This window comes from Monopterus albus, unplaced genomic scaffold (genome assembly GCF_001952655.1).
Source record: "Monopterus albus unplaced genomic scaffold, M_albus_1.0 scaffold98.1, whole genome shotgun sequence".
NCBI classification, from domain to species: Eukaryota; Metazoa; Chordata; class Actinopteri; order Synbranchiformes; family Synbranchidae; genus Monopterus; species Monopterus albus.
The window spans coordinates 454,150-472,894 of record NW_018127978.1 but is presented as its reverse complement, the minus strand read 5'-3'; the positions used below and the strand labels follow the sequence as shown (position 1 = coordinate 472,894).

Here is an 18,745-nt window from a genome sequence, read left to right as displayed (position 1 = left end):
CTGAGTGACTTCCTCCTCAGATAGGGAATGGATATATTGTAGCTGTAGCCTTATGTGAACTGTTCGTGTGCTCTGTTCAGGTTTAGAAAAAGAAAATGTCAATGTGACCTAGAAGGTCATGTACTGGACAGTTTAGACAATGCTAGGAAGAAGGTGTGTGTGGGTAGCTGGCATGGGACCGCGTCTTCATGGCTCCAGCTGTGTGAGTATGAGCATATAAAAAGCTGGGTTAGAGCAGAAGACGGGGAAGAGAGGATGACCATGCTACCGTGAACAGTGTACCACAAGCCCGGCCTCGGAGGGCCGGGGGGAAATGACGACTGACTGGGGGTTGACAGGGGAACCGACTCGGGACCGACATCCAATGACTTGACTGACTGGTGCTCTGACAATCTCCTTATGCTTTATCTATTCCATTGCAAGAGGAGAGTCTCTGTTCTCTGATCTCTGTTCTCTGTTCCCTAACTACAAGATTATGTGTTTAAATACTACTGTATTCAGAATAATTGTAATATTAAATGATCCTTTAAATTGGGATGGTTTGTCTGAATTAATTTAGTCGGTATCACACTCTAGCCACGACAGTCTCAACTATGTAAAAATGCTTTAAGAAAAGATTTTAAAACGACAAACATGGGGTCATGAATGTCTCTTCCCAGTTCTCACCGGTGGACTTGCTCCACTCTTCAACACCCTTGAGGCAGGAAACAGAATTAACACAGTGATTCTAATGCTATAGGCTGGAGTTTTCAGTCTGTTGTGTCAGGTCCATTTACATCTCCAGACAAATCTCCATCAAGCCAGGCGTATTCAGCAGCACCACTGTAGTTTGTCTTGAATTATAATTCAGCTCTGACTGTGTGTGTGTGATCAGGGTTCAGGAGGCCCGGGAAAAGCTCCCACACAGGATCTGTTATTTGAAGGCCAGGGCCTGACGGAGGTCAAGCAGCTGGTGGAGCAGAAGAGGGTGGTGGAGAGAGAGCTGGGGGAGCTGAAGGCTCAGCTGGAGAAGGCCGGCTTCTCCTCACTGGCACAGATGAGGTACAGTAGGAACAGTACTCACCTGAAGGAGGAGGTTGGCATTAGTCTGTATTTTCCTGATAGTCAATCAGTTCCTTGTGCAGAGCCGAACTGACAAAGAGTGGTGTCTGTGTGTAGGGTTCACAGCTGATATTCCTGTGATGATATGGAGTCTTATCCCTGAGCCTTAACGCTCCACTGATCTGCTGTTTGCCCACAAGGGGGTGAAGGTTCTGTGTAATTGTTCACCTCCTTCTGTTTAAAGGAAGGCTCTGTTCAGCCTGCAAGCTGAGAACGAAGATTTAAAGCATCATCTGACCGAGGGGACACAGCCTGACAGTAAACGGAGCGATGATCAGCTGGTGCTGGAGGGCGAAGAGGAGGGCAAGGAAGAGGACGATGAGGAGCTGGATGTAAACATAGAGGGAGTAGAAGAGGAGGAGGAGGAAGAAAGCTCTGAGCTGTGGGACGCCTGGGATGGCAAGCAGTTTCTGTCACACACCAACACCCAGACCAGTGAAGGGCAGAGGAAGAACAGAGCCACCAACTCCTCACAGGTGGGCGACTATCACATACCCCTTTTAACACCAGCATAAAAAGAGTCCCAAACATCACAGTCTTTTTTGCTTTGCTCGCTCAGGTTGATGACCTGGGCAGTGAGGGGTCGTCCAGCATGCGGCAGGGCGCTGTGTCCTCTGCGGCGTGTGAGAAGACAATTCGGCGGCAGCAGAAGAGCAGAGAGCTGGAGGAGAGGCTCATGGTCTCTGAGGCCACGGTGCAGGCTCAGGCCGAGCAGCTCAAAGACTACAGGCAGCTGCTGAGTGAGTGGAAATGTCTGGCTGCATCTCTATTTATTCTGCAAAATAAGCTAAACAAACAGAAGAATAATCAAACCAGTAACCTGGTCACAACAGGGCAGTAGTACACACACACTGAGCTCAGGGCCTCTATGTGTCCCTGCAGCAGAGACAGCAGTTCAGTAGGACAGTAAGCAGATCCAGGTGGACCTGCAGGACCTGGGCTACGAGACCTGTGGGCGCAGCGAGAACGAGGCCGAGAGGGAAGACGCCAGCAGCCCAGGTATTCACCCAGTACTCCCAGTGTCTGCAGAGGAACCTGCAGCCTGCTTTGTGTGGGGACTCACTGAGGACTCTGATTTTCATTTTTAAATTTTACACAAGGATCAAAGTCTTCCGGTATAAATTTCATGAGAACAGCTACTTCCTGTCTGCTGTCGGGTAGTTGTAGTTAGGAGTCATCAACACCAGAGGGCAGCAAAGCATCAGCATCAACCACACACCGAGCCTTCTCATTCTGAACCAGTTTTTTCATTTCTGCTCTTCAGTTTAGGTTTTTAATAATGATAATAATAATAACAATAACAGGATTCCCAAGCAAACCGCACAATGTGCCTTCAGATTTATTGGAATCTGATTAGAAGTAAAGAAAACTTCACAGTTACATTCTGGCTGCAGAACAGATCCTGCACGTTGTCGTTTTTTTCCTTTGCTTTCAGATCTGAAATTTTTTTAAATAAAAATATGCTAGAGAAACAAATGGGTGATGCTGAGCGAGAGTGAAGGCAAAGTCAGACCTTTTTCTGTGTGATGCTGTGTCAGAGTGTTTTTTCTGGTGCTGTGTCCTGACAGAGTTTGATGACCTGGAGATATGCACGTCTCTGGACTGGTGGCCTCCTGGCAGCAGCAGCTCCACCTTCACCAAAACCACCACCCAGAGCTCCAGTTGTGGAGACGAGGTGTCATTGCTCCAGTGCCTTGTCGAGGACCTTCGCGCCCAGCTCTCCCGCTCTCGGGCAGTGATCCGTGGGCTTCAGAGCCGCCTCCACTCCTTCTGCACCTCCAGTGACTATGGACCCTCCACACCCCGCAAGGTCAACTGGTTCTTCCAGGGCTCACCATCTCGACGCAGGCCAGAGGACAATGAGGACTGGCAGTCACCTGATGGAGGGTTGTTGGCTTCACCTTGTCACCCTCACCCAGACAAGGGCCTGCGGGAGCTGGTGTCTCGCGTGGACGCTCTGGAGGACCAGCTGAGGAAAGGAGGCGGGAAGGCTGTGAACCAGGGTGGAACGCCAGCCACCTGGCCGGGGTGAGTGGCGGCAAGCAGAGGTTTTAAAGAGTTTAGTCTTTAAACTGAGGATTGGGTTCTATCTGTTTTAAAACAGCAAATAAACCACATTTACTTGTTGCAGAGTGTTTGTATTATTTGGTCTGGGTGACTCTGTGTAACTGTCATATCTCTTGGTCTCCTCCTGCAGTAAATTCGACGCTCTGGTGCAGGCTCAGGCCAAAGAGCTGTCTCTGCTCCGCCAGCGGCTGAGGGAGGGGCGGGGCGTGTGCAGCATCCTCACTCAGCACCTGGGAGACACCACCAAGGCCTTCGAGGAGCTGCTGAGGGCCACTGACATTGACTACTACATGGGCCAGAGCTTTAGGGAGCAGCTGGCCCAGAGCAGCGCTCTGGCACAGCGAGTCAGTGCCAAGATCAGTGGCCGTGAGTCATTTAGTTTAGTTATGTCACTATACACGGCTGCCTTCAGTCTGATCTCTGATCAGGCTAAAATGTAATTGAGTGCGTAGTTACATGAGTGACGTCAGTGCTCTTTGTTCATTTTCTACAGGAGCCCATCCTGAAGATCCAGAGGAGAAGACGGAGCTGCTCGCCATCCGGTCAGTGCTTGTTTACCCCAGCTGTGTGTGTGCTGCTTGTCCGTGACTGACTTTGCATGTCACTGTTTTTCTGGCATTGTGTTGAGTCCTGCGTAACAGCTTGGCTCAGTGTTGGTCGGTGGAAAGCATCGTGTGTGACTCTGTGGCTGATGTTTGTCCCTCAGGGCAGAATAATCAGAGGCGCACTCGATAGTGAGCGAAGCTCCCACTGCCTGATTAATGAGGAAGGGAACGTGGGTGGATAGATGCCTGACAACCATATCTCCTACCAGATGGCCTTCCCTACTGATGTTTTCACATTAACGATTGGGTTCACGTTAGTGTACAGCTCAGGCTTCTCTGAATAATTTCCTAAGATCTTGTGAGTTTGGCAAACTACTAATTATAGGGCCAATAGCAACTCAGTTGTGAGTCAGTTATTTAAGTTGTGTTGGTTTCCAGAGTGATTTCCTTTAAGGAAGTGTTCATTTTAACCAAAGTAAAGATTCAGTATTGATTCATTATTGGAAACTGGCCCCTGACTGCCCCACTGCCCCGCCCTGATAAAGGCTTTCAGTCATCAAAACCATGTCACCACTTACCCCACATATAGAATAAACGCTCTGGCTCAATTTCACCTGCCTACAAAGTGCACGTGGAAGAAAAGAAGCTTTGAAGACAGAAAAACTGCTGCAACGCTTGTAGAATACTGTAAAACACACATGTTTAAGCCTGAATCCTCCATTAGTGACATCACCCACAAAGAACATCCAGCATCTCCCATGTTGGACATAAGTGGCTCCATGTTTTGTCTACAAACAGTAGAGGTGAAGGCCCCCTTACCTGTACTGAATTATTGATTCATTATTGGAAACTTTCTCAATTGGTCCTCTTAGACTGGGATTACAGTGAAACTTTAGAAGGTTCAGTTGCTGCAAATAATCCACAAAACTCGGCACAGACAGTTTCCTATGGGGCTGATTCTTCAGTAAAGCTTGTTCAGTGTGAAACAACCTCTAAGCCTTCAGTTCTATAAATGTAACCTGTACAGTATAAATATTGTAAGTAGGGTCTGGTCTGTTTCTGCCCACAGCTGGAAGCCCAGCGTGTCTCCCACTTCCTCTGGATGACAGATGGGTGTCCTGGATGTGCACTCACTTGTAACACAACGTGCTGTACTGTGTTAGGACACAGCTCTTTCTTTGACTTTTATATCTGAGTGTGACAAAGAGAATAAAATATGCTTATAGCAAAACAGTTGGCTGCATGTCAGTCTCACCACTGCTGTTGGGTAGAGATGGGTGAGTGCTGTTAAACCCCGATAAACGGCGCTCTGAGAGAAATCAGAGCTGCCCCTCAGAGACACTGACACACAGAGAGAAGCGGCAGTGACGTCATGCCGCTGCAGCACAGATGGCCGACCAGATGTGCAGGAGAATTATTGTGTTTTCTGCGACAGCCATCTCATTTACTGTCCCTCTGATTCTGTTAGTGTGCGTGTGTGTGTGTGTGTGTGGTGGTAGGGGTCACACTAAGACTGTGACCTATTCTGGACATAAACATGGAGATGTTAAAAAAAATCCTAATTCCACTGACATATGGTATATCTTGGATAAATGCACTGTGGGTGCACATGTTGTGACGCTGCCGAGGCTTGTGCTGGCCGCTTTAGGCTCGGGGCATGTTGACACGGGCTCTAATCAGGTTAAGTTATTACGACTTCGAGTGGGGAGGCAAATAGGTCAGGAGCAGCTAAATACAGGGAGAGAGAGGGAGAGAGCGTTAGAGTGAGGGGGGAGGCGAGGGACGAGGCTTGATAGAGAGAGCGTCACTGTAGTGTGTCAGGGGCTGCGCGTGGCGCTAAACGTCCAGCAGGACTCGGGTCTCCACCGGGTAAGACCCACACACCATACACCAGAGGACAGTCTGGACTTGTCTGCATTTCCACCCACTTTTCTTGGTATCGGTTCTTGGATTTCCCCGAAGCTGGAGGTGAATGCACAGAGCTTGTTCTGCCATGGGACACGTTCTACATTTTCAACTCCTCAGCAGGTCCTGGCCCACTTTTGTTTAATGAGTGCACTGTTGATCAGGAAGCTCGTCTATGTTTGTGGGTGGACAAGCAAAGGAAAGAGGAAGTGCTGCTTTGTGGATGATTATTCATTCAGTTTCTGTTTCTCTCTTTCTCTGATGGTTGGTGGAGCGTGATCACAGGAGCCCTCGGGACCCGGACATCCATTTATGTGCACATCCCTCATTCCCTCCTCTCCCTCTTTGTGTTGCTCTTTCGTCACTGCATAGCTGCCTCAGGGCTCCTGCTGCTGGGGGCATGAGAGGTTGAGTCCAGAGCTTTTCTTTGATTTTATTTTACATTTAATTCAAGAATTAAGTGAAAAAAAAGCTGAATTTTGGGACCAGAAATGGGGAACGGCAGAGAAAGGGAAATTTAGCAGAGTCACAGACAAAAAAAGAGGGAAACCCAGAGTGTCAGTGTTTGTTCACCACAGAACTGAAACAGTCTGTATTTTAGTATTTACTTCATGCTTCACCTCCTCACATCTGCTGAGGTAAAATCTTGAGTTGAGCTGTACTGACCTGCTGTGGTTGGATCGGAAACATTTGGATTTGATTTTCTGGCTTCAGTTTGCAGCCTCAGCTCATCTTTGTGTTTTTAACTACTTTCAAATCTGACCTGGTGTCTGTTTAGGTCAGTCCTGGCGCGCACACTCCCAGGATCTGTGTGTGTGTACGTGTGCATGCGCAGGAACTCTCTCCAGGAGGCCCAAACTTAATCAGGATTTGTTCTGTGTTCCACTTCATTGCCCATGCGCTCAGACCTCCCTCCATCCCTTTATGCCCTGCTCACGCTCTGCCTGTTTGCTGTACCTGCTGTCAGACACACTCAGGGGTCAGGACCTCGGCCGCTTCTGCAGAAAAACCGCATCAGAGAAAATTTAAACAAGGCAGTGTGGGAGCAAGGGGAGCAAACAGGGGAGGCATGGCCGCTCAGTAGCCGGTGGAACAGAGGGGCCTGGAGGCGATGGCTCCACTGTGGAGGACCATGCTGTCGAAGAGCAGCCCGCTGTACAGGGACTCTCTGTTCTCCTTCTCTCTGTGGGAGTGGAAGGCTCAGGAGAGAGAGCTGCTGCTGCTGAAGAAACACACTGACAGGGAGAGGAGGGCGCTGCTCGCACAACTCGACAAGTAAGACCGACCCACAGGAAAAAAAACGGAGTGATGCTTGATTTGTCTCTGGACAGAGTGTGCTAGGCTAACCGTGTCCTGACCTGAATACTGTGGTACTGTAAAAATGAAGGAGTACAAACTGGATTTGCATAAATACAGATTGACAGATTGGTTTCACTGCCCCTCGTGAGTCACTGGTGAAAAGTCTCTGTACCGAACTCACAGGCACGAGACCGATCTCATTTCAGTGACTCAAAGAACATATTTTTAAAATGCTTTGCTACAGTTAAGTCTTAAAATGTCTTTACATCTGAAATACAACACAATAAACAAGATCAAGTAGAGGAAACAAAGAACAGGGAACTTGTAGCTGTGAATGTGATCAACAGATGGAAACGTACAGCAGATTGACTTTATTTTTGAAATCGTGTGTGATGGAAACGTACAGCAGATTGACTTTACTTTTGAAATCGTGTGTGTGTTTACTGAGTGTGTGTCTGTATTGATGTGGATGAATGACCTTCACCTCAGCATCTGTGTACCAGCACTTCACAGTTTCCTTCATCAGCTGTAGGGGACACACTGTATACGCAGCTTGTGTGTTGTCTAAGAGATCTTTGATTTTTTTTGTTTGCTTTAAATTATTATGGACTTTAGAATAAGGTTAAATGAATGACAGGACCAATAACATGTTTATATGTGTGTCTGCTTGTATATGTATATATGTGCACAGGCTCAGTAAGGAGCTGCAGCAGAAGGATAAAGTCATCGAGTCTCTCCGTGCCAAACTAAACCAGCATCACCACCATCATCATCCTCATCGTTCTGCCACGCCCTGCAGCAGCCACGCCCTCTCGGACACCACTGACCAATCAGATCGTCTATCCTGTGTGTCTGATGAGCATGGATCCACCAATGAGGACTTGGAGCTTTGCTCCGATGTGGACGCTGCCAGTGATCTCAACCAGGAGGAGACTCTGACTTCTACCAGAGTCAGCACAGGTGAGCGGGTGCTGATGGGCTCCAGTATTGTCTGGACACAGTGGGGCTCTGTGGCTCAGAGGGAGGAGAGGGATCAGGCTGTGATAAACTCACAGGAGACGATCACGGACAGTTTGTGTCTGTCGAGGAGTTGTTGACCAGATCTATTGTTTAAGTCTGGCTCTTGACTTTTGTCTCATGAGCGCTGCAGTATCCTCACGTCCTTTCTGTTCATCACAAATAACAGACATGTCCTGGCTAAGCTTGATGCTCTGAGTGCAGAAATTATCAAAGGTGAAATGCACACACCTGTCTTGCTGTTTCAGTGCCCAGTCTGTTCCATCCGTCGTGTCCTGTGGTGACAGCAGACTCTTTTCATTTCCAGATTGCCACTCTCACAGTGGCACCATGTCACACCATCCATCTGTCCCTCCATCCAATGCCTCATCCCACAGAACCCAGTCCTGCCTCAGCTGTCCCAGCATGCAGTGCCCCAGATCACCGCTCACCAAACCTGCAGACACGCCCAGTTGGACAGGTAGGACGGGGCTTGGCACTGAGATCCAGGCTGGAAAAGAACAAAATTTTACTTTGTGCTAATTGGTTTTGTACTGCGTTATTACCCCTGCTGCTGTGTGCAGGTCTTTGCAGCTGTTTCTGTTTCTCTTTTTCTTTCCTGTGTCCATGATTTTGGTCCTTTCTACTGTGTTTCCATCCATCTTGGTTTTGTTTTATACTTCCACTTTCCTTTTCCTTCCTCTTCTACACCCAGCTCCAGCCTCAGTCTTCACCACCGCCCCTTTCCACCCTGCTCCTTCCTCTGCCACCCAGACAGCACCTTTGCCCTTCAGTCCCCACCCCACAGCCCTGCAAGCCGGTTACCATGGCAGTGGGGGGACAGGTTTCTCCCTGGCTGAGGTGCACCAGGAGCTGCAGATGCTACAGAAGCAGCTGGGAGACAGTGGCAGTGCGTTTGTAAATGCATGAGTTGGGGTGTCAGAGTGTGTCAAAAACATCATGTGAACTAATTGCGTGTTGACGCTCTCTCACTGTGCAGCACACCAGACTGAGAATTTCAGCAGTACAAAATCAAGCCATGGGTGGCAAGAAACATTTGGGCAGTAGTGTAAACTTAATTCTGCACTCACAGCCTGAGAAACATGATGAACAGCTGAGTTATTGAATGTGCAGGTTTTGTAGCCGACGTCCTGGTCAGGCATCTTTTCCAGCTGCTCCACCAATAATGTCCAGAGAGTTGACATGTTTTTAAACTGCATTTGTACATTTATCACACACACCTGACAGGACAGGGAGTCCTGGGCAGCTTATTGTAAGTTATAGGTCCTTGTGCATATTCTGCTGGTAACTGACAGGAAGCCTACAGGCAGAGTACAACAATTTAAGCGACAAGCTGAAAGTAATGCATATACTGTAAATGGGAATATCCTAAGCCCGGTGCAAACCATGTGGCATCCACGTTCATTTGCACCATGGTGGATTGTCCAGTCAGACATGTTTACCGAGTTTATGAAGAGCTTTGGCGATTTTCACACAGTTTGATGTTCTGTGTTTGTAGCCAAGATGATGTGTGAGAGGGAGCAGTTTATGTGTGATACTACCACTGGAGGGCGCCAAAGTGTGAAGTGTTCAAATTCTGCACACAGTGGAAGCCAGGCTGACTCACAGTGTTAGGGAGGGATGACTCACAACCTTTCATCTAATAAAAACTGGAGCAACAACTGTGTAACAAGAAGCTCAATAAAAAGATGTCTGAACAACCGAGACCCCTCACTGTGTGTAGATACACAGAGTGTGAAGTGCAGTGAGAGTTCACCAGCTTTAATAATCCACATCTCTCCAAGTGCCCTTTGCTTTGTTCTTTTGTTTCTTCTGTTCTTGCTCTGCTCTCTTTCCTTGATCATTGTCTGCTCCTCATTTGATGCTTAATGAACCCAGAGCACCCGGCTGCAGAAGGATTTGCTGTGATCTGATGAGGGATGTTGCTTTGGGAAACCTCAAACCAGACATGTAGTTTGATTAACAAACTCACTCCCTATGTCAAGACAAATCCCTTCACCCTTCAGTCTCCAGTGAACGAAGCCTGTGTCTGTTGTGCTTTCCTTCATTCATCAGTGTTTTATTTACATATTTAATTTTCTTCTGCTCTTCAGGGTTTTCCACTCCCCAGTCCAAACCTCTTCAGGGTTTCCCGTTTGCCCACCAGCAGCTGGATTCCTCTGCCTTCCTGCCTCACTCCTATCATGGATACCAGCCTTCTCCCTTCAGCACTGCCAATAGCAGCAGCAGTCTGGATGCCAGCTTGGCAATTAAAGCTGGAGCCAGCCTGCTGGAGAGCAGCGCATTATGGGATGTAGCCTCTGGTACCCGACCAGTGAGACTCGGAGCTGACCTGTCGTTGGGATCATCAGGGTACCAGTCAGGCACCAGCCACACAGGTAGAAACACGTGAATGACTGCAACTGACAGAGGCAGCCACTGACTATACTGGCTTTGTTTAACAGATGAATGGGTGAAGCTATGGAGCATCTTGAAAGACTGAGGTGCCAGAGCTCAGAGTGCTGGTTTTGTTTGTCCAAAATTTAAAGATCATTATCAGTGTTTGACAGTATATTTTTAATTCATCACCCGATTGAGTGACAGTGGTCTATAAATTCAGATCAGATATTTAACCTGTCTTTGTCATGTTCTACTGAAGGTTCAGACCTGATGAAGGAGCATTTGAGAGAGATCAGGAGTCTGAGGCAGAGACTGGAGGACTCCATCCAGACCAACGACCGCCTCCGACAGCAGCTGGAGGAGAGACTGGCCCTCACTGCCACTGAGAAAGGTAACATGCCCTGCTAACAGTTGGGTGACAAACACAGAGAGTCTCAGTGAGGTGCTGGGCCACCACATGCACCACAACAGCTCCACCTTGACTCTCCAAGTCTCTGACCTCTCCTGGAGGGATGAACACCGTTCTTCCACCAGATGTTCCCTCATGTGGTGTTTTGATGACGGTGGTGGAGACGCTGTCTAACACGTCACTCCAACATCTCCCATAGCTGTTCAGCTGGGCTGAGACCTGGTGACTGGGAAGGCCACAGCGTCTGGTTCACATCATGGTCATCCTCATCAGACCAGTCAGTGAGCCCTCATGTCCTGTAGATGCGGGGGTGCTCTGTCATCCCACTCATTGGTTTTTCCTTTCATTTGTCACTACCTGCACAGTCAGTACAGAAAGAATCTTTCAAGTTTTATGCACTTTGTGCAGGATATACCAGAGCTCAAGTGCAAGTGACAGAACAAAGTGTAAATGGGATATTTCAGTCTTTTATTTTTAATAAACTAATAAAACACTCCAAAAACCTGTTTACACTTTATCACTGTGGAGTATTGTGTGTGTAAATTGATGAAGAGAAAACCGAACTGAATCCATTTTAAGATGAGTCTGATACATAATGAAATGTGGAGAACAGAATACTTCCTTTACTGGACTGTATGTACCGTGTTGGTCTTGGAGTGGTTTTTAGAAGTGGTTGATTGTTGACTCTTCTGTCCAGGCGCTTCTACCAACATCTACATCCAGGGGCTGGACTCGGTCAGACAGCTGTCCACTGAGATCAGGCTTCTGAAGGAGGAGAACATGAGTCTGCAGGGCCAGCTGAAGCAGGGGGTGAAGGGTAGGAGTTGATATTCACTAACAAAGACTGCAGCAAATATGCATTGGGTCAGTTCAGGGTCAAATGACGGCTAAGGTCTGTACTGTCACATGCCCCCTGCAGAGGGCTGTAAGGAGGCAGAGCAGCTGAGGCAGGTGGTGCACATGGAGCAGGCCAGGCTGAAGCAGGTGGAGCTGGAGGCTGAGAGATGGGCGGAGCAAAGCAGGAAGCTGCAAACTGAGGCTGAGGTTCACATCCAGGAAATCACACAACTGAAACAGGTCAAACAGAGGAACCAGGAAACCATCAACAGGTGTGTGTGTGTGTATGTGTGTGTGTGTGTGTGTGTGTGTGTGTGTGTTTATTCTTGTTCTCTGTCTTCGTGAGGATCGATCTGACACCTTGAGAGTGAGGACATTTTTAGAGAGTCATGACATTTTCTCAGTCCTCACATCTTCAGAAGGCAATGTCAGAGTTAAGACTTGGTTCAAAAGCTGAGATTAGAGAATTAAAGGGCAACTTATCTCCCCTTGACAATCCAGTTTTTACTGACCTCCGGTTATTTAAATTGCCACCTTACTACACTGAAGAAGTGTACTGCAGGGTGTGACAGTACATTGTGAAATCTCTGTTTACACATGCAACACACTTCTGACCACACCCAGCAGTGATGCCTGGGGTTACGTTACTCATTAGGGTTAATGCTGGGGCATTATGTCAGTAGGGGTCTTAACAAGTATTCAAGTGCAAGTGAGCTGGCTTTGTGATCATATAAAAGCTTCATATAAACAGAACTAGACCCAACAATAACTAGTAAATATCCTGTGATTTCATGGGCAGTATGTGTGTGTTATCAGGCTTCAGCATGAGGTGAGCGTCCTCCAGCAGCAGCTGTGTGAGAACCACAGTTTGGTCCACTCTCTTCACAGAGTCTGTGGGGCCGCCACCAACGCTCACTCAGGTCAGGCTCCTCGCCACAGTGCTCCTTCACTAATGCAGGCTTCTAGTCTAGTAGAAACATCCTGGACAATGACAGCTAATAATGATTGTTAGTTTGTTTTTGTGTTTCTGAGCAGGCCAGGTCAGTGATGCTGCAGCCTTTGACCCCACAGAGCTCCATGTTCAGTTGGAGCAGCAGCTGAGCAGACGGGCAGACGCACAGCCTCGGGCCAAGACACAGCTCTTCAATGGTCAGTGTGTCTGATGCAAATGTAAAAACAGAAGTGTAAAGCAGATTTCAGAACTTTAATCTAGAAAAGTCGTGCAGCTCAGTACTGATGGGGACATTCCTTTACAGATAATGTTCCCTTTCCACCTGTGAGAGACGCGGGGCCCGTTAGTCCTTCCCATCCTCTCCGTTCTGTGTGGAAACATGAGACTGGGGCTGCTGATCACAGTGAGAACCCCACATTCAGTCAGTGCTCTCAGACTGTATGAACAGTTCTGACCAAGCCATACAGTGCAGGAAAACTGTTCTTCTCATTTACCTTCAGATATGTGACACTGTGTTCATGACCTTATCAGATTATCTTGTTATTCCACCTTATTGCACATTAAATATTTGTGTCTCCCTCCTTTCCTCATTCCTGAATCTCTTCTGTTCCTACCCAGCAACCTCGACTCTACGGGGCCAAGCTCTAGGCGGTTCTTTTGCCAGCTGTCATGGCCGCCATGTGGTCGGCCATGTTGATGACTTCACAGCTCTGCAGCAGCAGATCCTGGAGAGCAGTGCTCTGCTCTGCAGGATGGAGGCCGTCCTTCATCCCCTGAGCAGCCCACAGGAGCTCAGCCTTCATCAGGTGAGACCAGGAGCTGGAAAAGCCACGAGCCCGAAGATTCCTGGTGTCACCTGCAGTGTAACATGTTGTGCTTTGTGTGTCTCAGCCTTCAGACTCAAGTTGTGTGAGGAAGCTGCTGTCTGACACTAAAACCCTGAGACAGATACTGGAGGAGGTCGAGTCCCTGCTTCGGATGTTCTGGAGAGCATCTCTGCCCAGTTCAGAGGAAAGCAAACAGGTGGGACCCAACGGCTCTGAGATAATGCAGCCAGAAACAGACCAGGGGTGTTGAAAGTCTGCTGTCTTTGATGCATCTTTGTCACAGATTTGCTGTGGTGTCTGCAGCTGCTTTGACTGCCCTGTGTTTTTGGCTTATTTTCTCTATGCACATATGTGTTTTTAGGATCGGTCTCTCAGGGAGGAGGTTCGCTCTCTCCGTCTGAAGCTCTCAGAACAAGAGCAGGCTCTAAAGGACGCCATGGAGAGAGTGAAGAGCTCCAACTGCACCAAAGATAGCATGGAGCACTTTATAGTCAGCCAGCGTGAGTCGAGATCTTCCTAAAGCTTTTTACTCTAGGGACACATTTCAAACCACGTACCATTATTGGTTTCTTTTAATAACTTATAATAATAAATCATTTAAAAAGCACAGATCAGTAATAATATTTGAATCTTCTCTTCCTTTAATCTCACAAAGCCGTCTGTTCTTATCTGTCATTTAACTATTAGTCAGATGTTTAGTTGTTTGACCTACAGTAAGAGTCTGAAAACCAGAGGGATGGAAAAGATTCATTTTCCTAAGACGTGGTGATGGTGCTGATCTTCCACCATCATCGGCAGTAGTTCTCTTTCACTGTCATAAGCGTATCCTCAGCCTCTTCCCTTCAGCCTGGAGCAGAGACATGACCTGAGTCAGTCCTGCTGGTTCCTTAACTCGCTGGTGTGTTTGTTTATAGTGTCGAGGACTCGGGATGTCCTGAGGAAAGCCAAGACCAACTTACAGGTGAGTTTGTAACGTATTAATATGTGTTTTCACACCACTGAGCTTAATGAACTGGTGATTCTAGCAGGAGAGAGTAACTGAGGAGCTGGATGATGATGATGGTAAACAAGCAGAGAAAAACAATGACAAGTGGGTCATTCAAAGTGAAAGTCTTTGTTTCCTCATCTCTGTAACACCCCCTCTCCCCTGACTCCTGCTGAGTTTCTTCAGGAGAACGAGCTCAGGATTTCCTCCCTTTGCCAGGCCTCTTCCTCTCTTCCTCCTTCCTCCTCCTTTTCCTCCTCTTCCTCACTTCCCTGGCCCTCTAAAGGTACAGTCCCCCAGCCCTGCTGTTCTTGGTTCTGATGACGGTGCTTGCTTTTTGATGGTAACCTTGGTATGAATATGTTTTTGCATGGTCTGCCTTGGACACAGTCGGTTTAGACTCTGCTGTGGTCCTCTGCTAATAACACACCGCTTCCAGAGGTTTTTCATGCACTGTGCACTAATGCATCTGTTGGCTGAGCTGTCAATCAAACATGTACACTGACCCGCCCCCTCAACTGAGCATTTTTGATACATCAAGCTCCTTTTCCCTGTTTGTAGTAATAAAAAATACCCATAAAAATAAACAGTACCTGTATATACAGGTATGACGTGCTGCAGAACCTCAGTAGGAATTGGCTTTCTTCTGCTGTACAGTTCAAATGTTTTAATGGTAAAACAATTTGTTCCACTGTTAAACATGTTCAAGAAATGCTCAAGAACAACCTTGGAGGTGACAAACAGAGGGAAGCAGATCTTTTAGTAGGAGTAATAAAATAATGGGGCTGCTAACTGCCCGGCGTAGGGAACATTTTATCAAACATCCTCCCCAAGACTCTTAACAGGTTCTGCAGCGACACCATGATGCAAACCTTTCTGAAGAGCTCCTGTCTTTCAGGTGAAAACACAGGGCGCTTCTGTGACCTCGCCTTCTCTCCTGCTTGGGGTGTCATGATGCCCCAGACTTCCTCCTCTGCCGTCCTGTAGCCAGCTCTGCACCAGCGCTCCCCGCAGCAGCCTACACCATCCCCACATTCCTCATCATCGCCACGTCCCGCTCAAACAGAAAGTGCCGGAGATTCTGGTTCTCTTACTAGCTGGAGAAACCCTTCAGCTGAGTGACACGATGTCTGAGTGATTATGAATGTTGTGCCGTTAGATTTCTGCTGGTTGATGATGGTTTATGAAAGTAAAGGGTGGAAGTTGTTTGTTCTAGGTATTAGTGTGCGTAGATGTTTTGTAGATGCAATCAGCTCAAGTGCATTTCCCCTTTATACAAGACCAGTCTGAGGTCAGCTGAAGTTAAGTTGATTCATATCTTCTCATTAATTCTTTGTCCCATCTTAAGAAAAAAAACAAAGTACACTAAATATGAAAACCAGGTTTAAAGCAGTATTAGGGCTCTGTATTAGGGCTCAATTTAGGTTTGATAAGTCTGACCATAAAACTATGTTATAGACATGATATGTGGTTTGGGCAGCTCACTTACAGTCTTGGGGCTTTTAAAATGATATGTAGACCTTATTTGACAAGGTTTCCATCAACTTGCATATGAGCAGCTCCCAATCAGAACCTAACTTCAGCCTCATTCTTCAAGAAACAAAAATCCACTTGATGTCAACAGGAAAGGCGTTTTTGAAAAAGCCAAAACCAAAACAGCAAAGTGCTTCCTCTCAGCTTCTGTTGAAGCTTGTGTTTGTAGTTAGCGTGCCGTATAGTTGCATGTGGTTTGAAGAGCTTGTGGAAACAAAGCCATACTCTCAGATGGGACAGTATCTGTTTTAATTTTGTCCTGATTGTACAAAAAATGCTGTAAAAAGAGACAGTTCTAAGAACAACTTAGCACTACAGTGATGGTTTGGTCAGATAGAAGGTAGGTTAGGTTATTTTAAAGTTTGCTCACAAACAAAACACCAGTTTAGGACATTTTTGCACACTGACCTCAGACTTCAGAGAACTGCAGTAAATCTGAAGTCAGTTCTCTACAGATATTTGAAAAACACAGTATGTGTGCAGCCCTGTTTTCCCTCTTGAGACACTCGCTAGTGATGGAAGCTGCTGTGTGCAGCGCCTTAGTAGACTAGTGTCAATAAAAACAAGCACATTACGGACTGTTGAACTGGGAACAGAATTCATTTTAGTGCATGGTCCGAGAGAGATGACACCGCATTTCTGAAACCAGAAAAATGGACCACACTTCTGTCTTTTTTATCCTTGAGGTGTTTTTTTTTATTTTTGGCTAAATTTGTGAATCCTTTTGTTTGAATTTCCGTCAAAGTGACAATCACTTTCAGACAATCATCAACAGATCAGCTGTATCTGTTTTCTTCAGAACGTCTGCAGGGTTTGTGATGCTCACTGCGCAAATGAACTTTTATACAAGTGGGTATTTCACACTGCCTTCTCCAGTGTTTGTTTTTGTCCATGAGCTGGGGCTTCTCTGGCCTCATATACTTCTACTGACGTGCAGTTTTTGGGTTACTGTGCAATACGAGCCATCATGCCTGCTTTTTGTTGATGTATTAGGCCTGGGTATTAAAGTGCCATGTCATCTGTTTTACTTAAAGCTGGACTGGCTTAGACAGACGTGCGTTCGGATGAGCATGTCCAGTTTTTTTACAGTCAGTATGAAGCAGTGCAATGGCCCACTCACCTCTGGTTTCATTTTATACAACATGGGGGAAAGCGAAGTAACAGCATAATGAAAGCACTGTAATGCAATAAGATCAACCAAAGTGAGCAACATATATGTTGTGAAATCATGTGTAAAATCATCAAATTTAAATATTTTTCTCTTGTTTCGCAAAGGTTAGAGGTCAAACTTTGCGTTTTTTAGTTGTCTGTGTGACTTTAGGAACCACATCTGCCGTGTGTACATTTTACGGGGAGTGTGTTAAGGTCAGAGGTCAAACTTTGTGTTTTTTTAGTTGTCTGTGTGACTTTAGGAACCACATCTGCCGTGTGTACATTTTATGGGGAGTGTGTTAAGTCGATGCAAATTTTTTTTGTTGTGAGAGAAAATATGGTCATCTGTATTTTTATGCATGTTCTCTTTATTACAGTGTTTTAGGGTCAAAAGAAACAAACCTTTTAAATAAAAGGGAACAAAACAATATGTGTCTCGTTTACTCTGTTTCCTTCAGTGTTTTTTGTTTTTGTTTTTCTGGAGTAAAGTAAAATGCAAGCAGTAAAGATTGTGGAGCTGTTTTAAATTATGGTCTGATTATAAAATATAAATGCAGTAATTTTCGTTACTGAGGCAACAAGCAACAAGGAAAATGTATTTATATAGCACAAGTCATCCAGTGTCCAAGTGTTTTACATACAACAAATGAGCAAGGCTTTAAAGGAGATTAGTATAATCTTTAGGGTCAAACAAGGAAGTTTATCTTAGCTGATAAAAAATATGGTAGTCTACATAATCGGTGCTTTATATACATAAATGTATACCTAGAGATGGGCCCAAAGAAATTTCTCATGAATACTTATACTATTCCTGTATTGTAAAGACAGTAAATGTAACACGCTCAAGCCGCTTATTATTGTTTACCAGCAGGTGGCAGCAGACTCCAACAAAACTGATGTAATTTCTTGTGGCATTTTCTCCTACACACACACACACGCACGTACACACACACACACACACACAGGCATTCAAAATAAATTATAATGAATCCTAATGGCATCTTTCTAAATCTATATTATTATTATTTAAATAAGTTCTTGTATGTTATTAGTCTGCACATCAAGAATACACCAAACAAGCTGTGTCACTAATGTGAAGCTGAAAGGAAACTGGTGTTTCTTCAAAATAAAACGTGTTGGGGAATGCTGTTGAAAATTACCGTATTTTAACTGAGATCTATTATGAATTGACATAAATAGCTTGGGGGCTACTGTTAATCTTTTTAGAATAAATCTGCGGTTAGAGATTTTTTTTTCTTCTTTCTTCAGAATTAGACTGTCATCACATAAGAGTCTGTTTACTTGGATACTTGTATCATCATTATAATAATAATAATAATAGTTTATTTATATAGCACTTTACAACTCCGCAGGAGCACAAAGTGCTTCACAAGAGCACACTAATACAAGACAATACTAAAACAAAAACCTAAACATAGTAAACTACAAATGATTAAAAACCCCAAAATAAAAGACATCCCTATCAGAATAAGAAACAGCATAAAACAACAGGAAAAAAACGAGTTAAGAATTAGAGTTAGAAAGAAATTTTTAATTATTATTTTCTGGTACCCTCATGGTAATTCCACAGCTTTTCAAGTTATAAATATCTCAAGTCATTATCAACATTTAAGTTATGTGCTATATACATCTCATGAAAATAAAGATAATATTAGTTTTTGTAAAGAGTTTCCAAAATACAGCGTGTGACCCTCTTTTAATTATTAAAGCTCTTTC

At 45.7% G+C, this 18,745-nt stretch overlaps 1 protein-coding gene across 1 annotated transcript in view; it reads left to right on the top strand.

The window, feature by feature from the left end:
• Nucleotides 1–17,413, top strand: part of pde4dip (phosphodiesterase 4D interacting protein) — a 38,651-nt gene extending 21,238 nt beyond the window's left edge. The window contains exons 20-39 of the mRNA XM_020609077.1: nucleotides 875–1,041; nucleotides 1,286–1,577; nucleotides 1,661–1,841; nucleotides 2,670–3,129; nucleotides 3,299–3,534; nucleotides 3,662–3,710; nucleotides 7,609–7,877; nucleotides 8,242–8,394; nucleotides 10,028–10,312; nucleotides 10,573–10,704; nucleotides 11,420–11,539; nucleotides 11,642–11,831; nucleotides 12,376–12,479; nucleotides 12,595–12,708; nucleotides 12,816–12,914; nucleotides 13,133–13,317; nucleotides 13,403–13,534; nucleotides 13,700–13,838; nucleotides 14,253–14,299; nucleotides 15,222–17,413. Coding sequence (XP_020464733.1) covers nucleotides 875–1,041; nucleotides 1,286–1,577; nucleotides 1,661–1,841; nucleotides 2,670–3,129; nucleotides 3,299–3,534; nucleotides 3,662–3,710; nucleotides 7,609–7,877; nucleotides 8,242–8,394; nucleotides 10,028–10,312; nucleotides 10,573–10,704; nucleotides 11,420–11,539; nucleotides 11,642–11,831; nucleotides 12,376–12,479; nucleotides 12,595–12,708; nucleotides 12,816–12,914; nucleotides 13,133–13,317; nucleotides 13,403–13,534; nucleotides 13,700–13,838; nucleotides 14,253–14,299; nucleotides 15,222–15,278 — 3,411 coding nt within the window. The 3' untranslated portion in view covers nucleotides 15,279–17,413. The remainder of the gene's footprint in view (nucleotides 1–874; nucleotides 1,042–1,285; nucleotides 1,578–1,660; nucleotides 1,842–2,669; nucleotides 3,130–3,298; nucleotides 3,535–3,661; nucleotides 3,711–7,608; nucleotides 7,878–8,241; nucleotides 8,395–10,027; nucleotides 10,313–10,572; nucleotides 10,705–11,419; nucleotides 11,540–11,641; nucleotides 11,832–12,375; nucleotides 12,480–12,594; nucleotides 12,709–12,815; nucleotides 12,915–13,132; nucleotides 13,318–13,402; nucleotides 13,535–13,699; nucleotides 13,839–14,252; nucleotides 14,300–15,221) is intronic.
• Nucleotides 17,414–18,745: the final 1,332 nt, after the last annotated feature.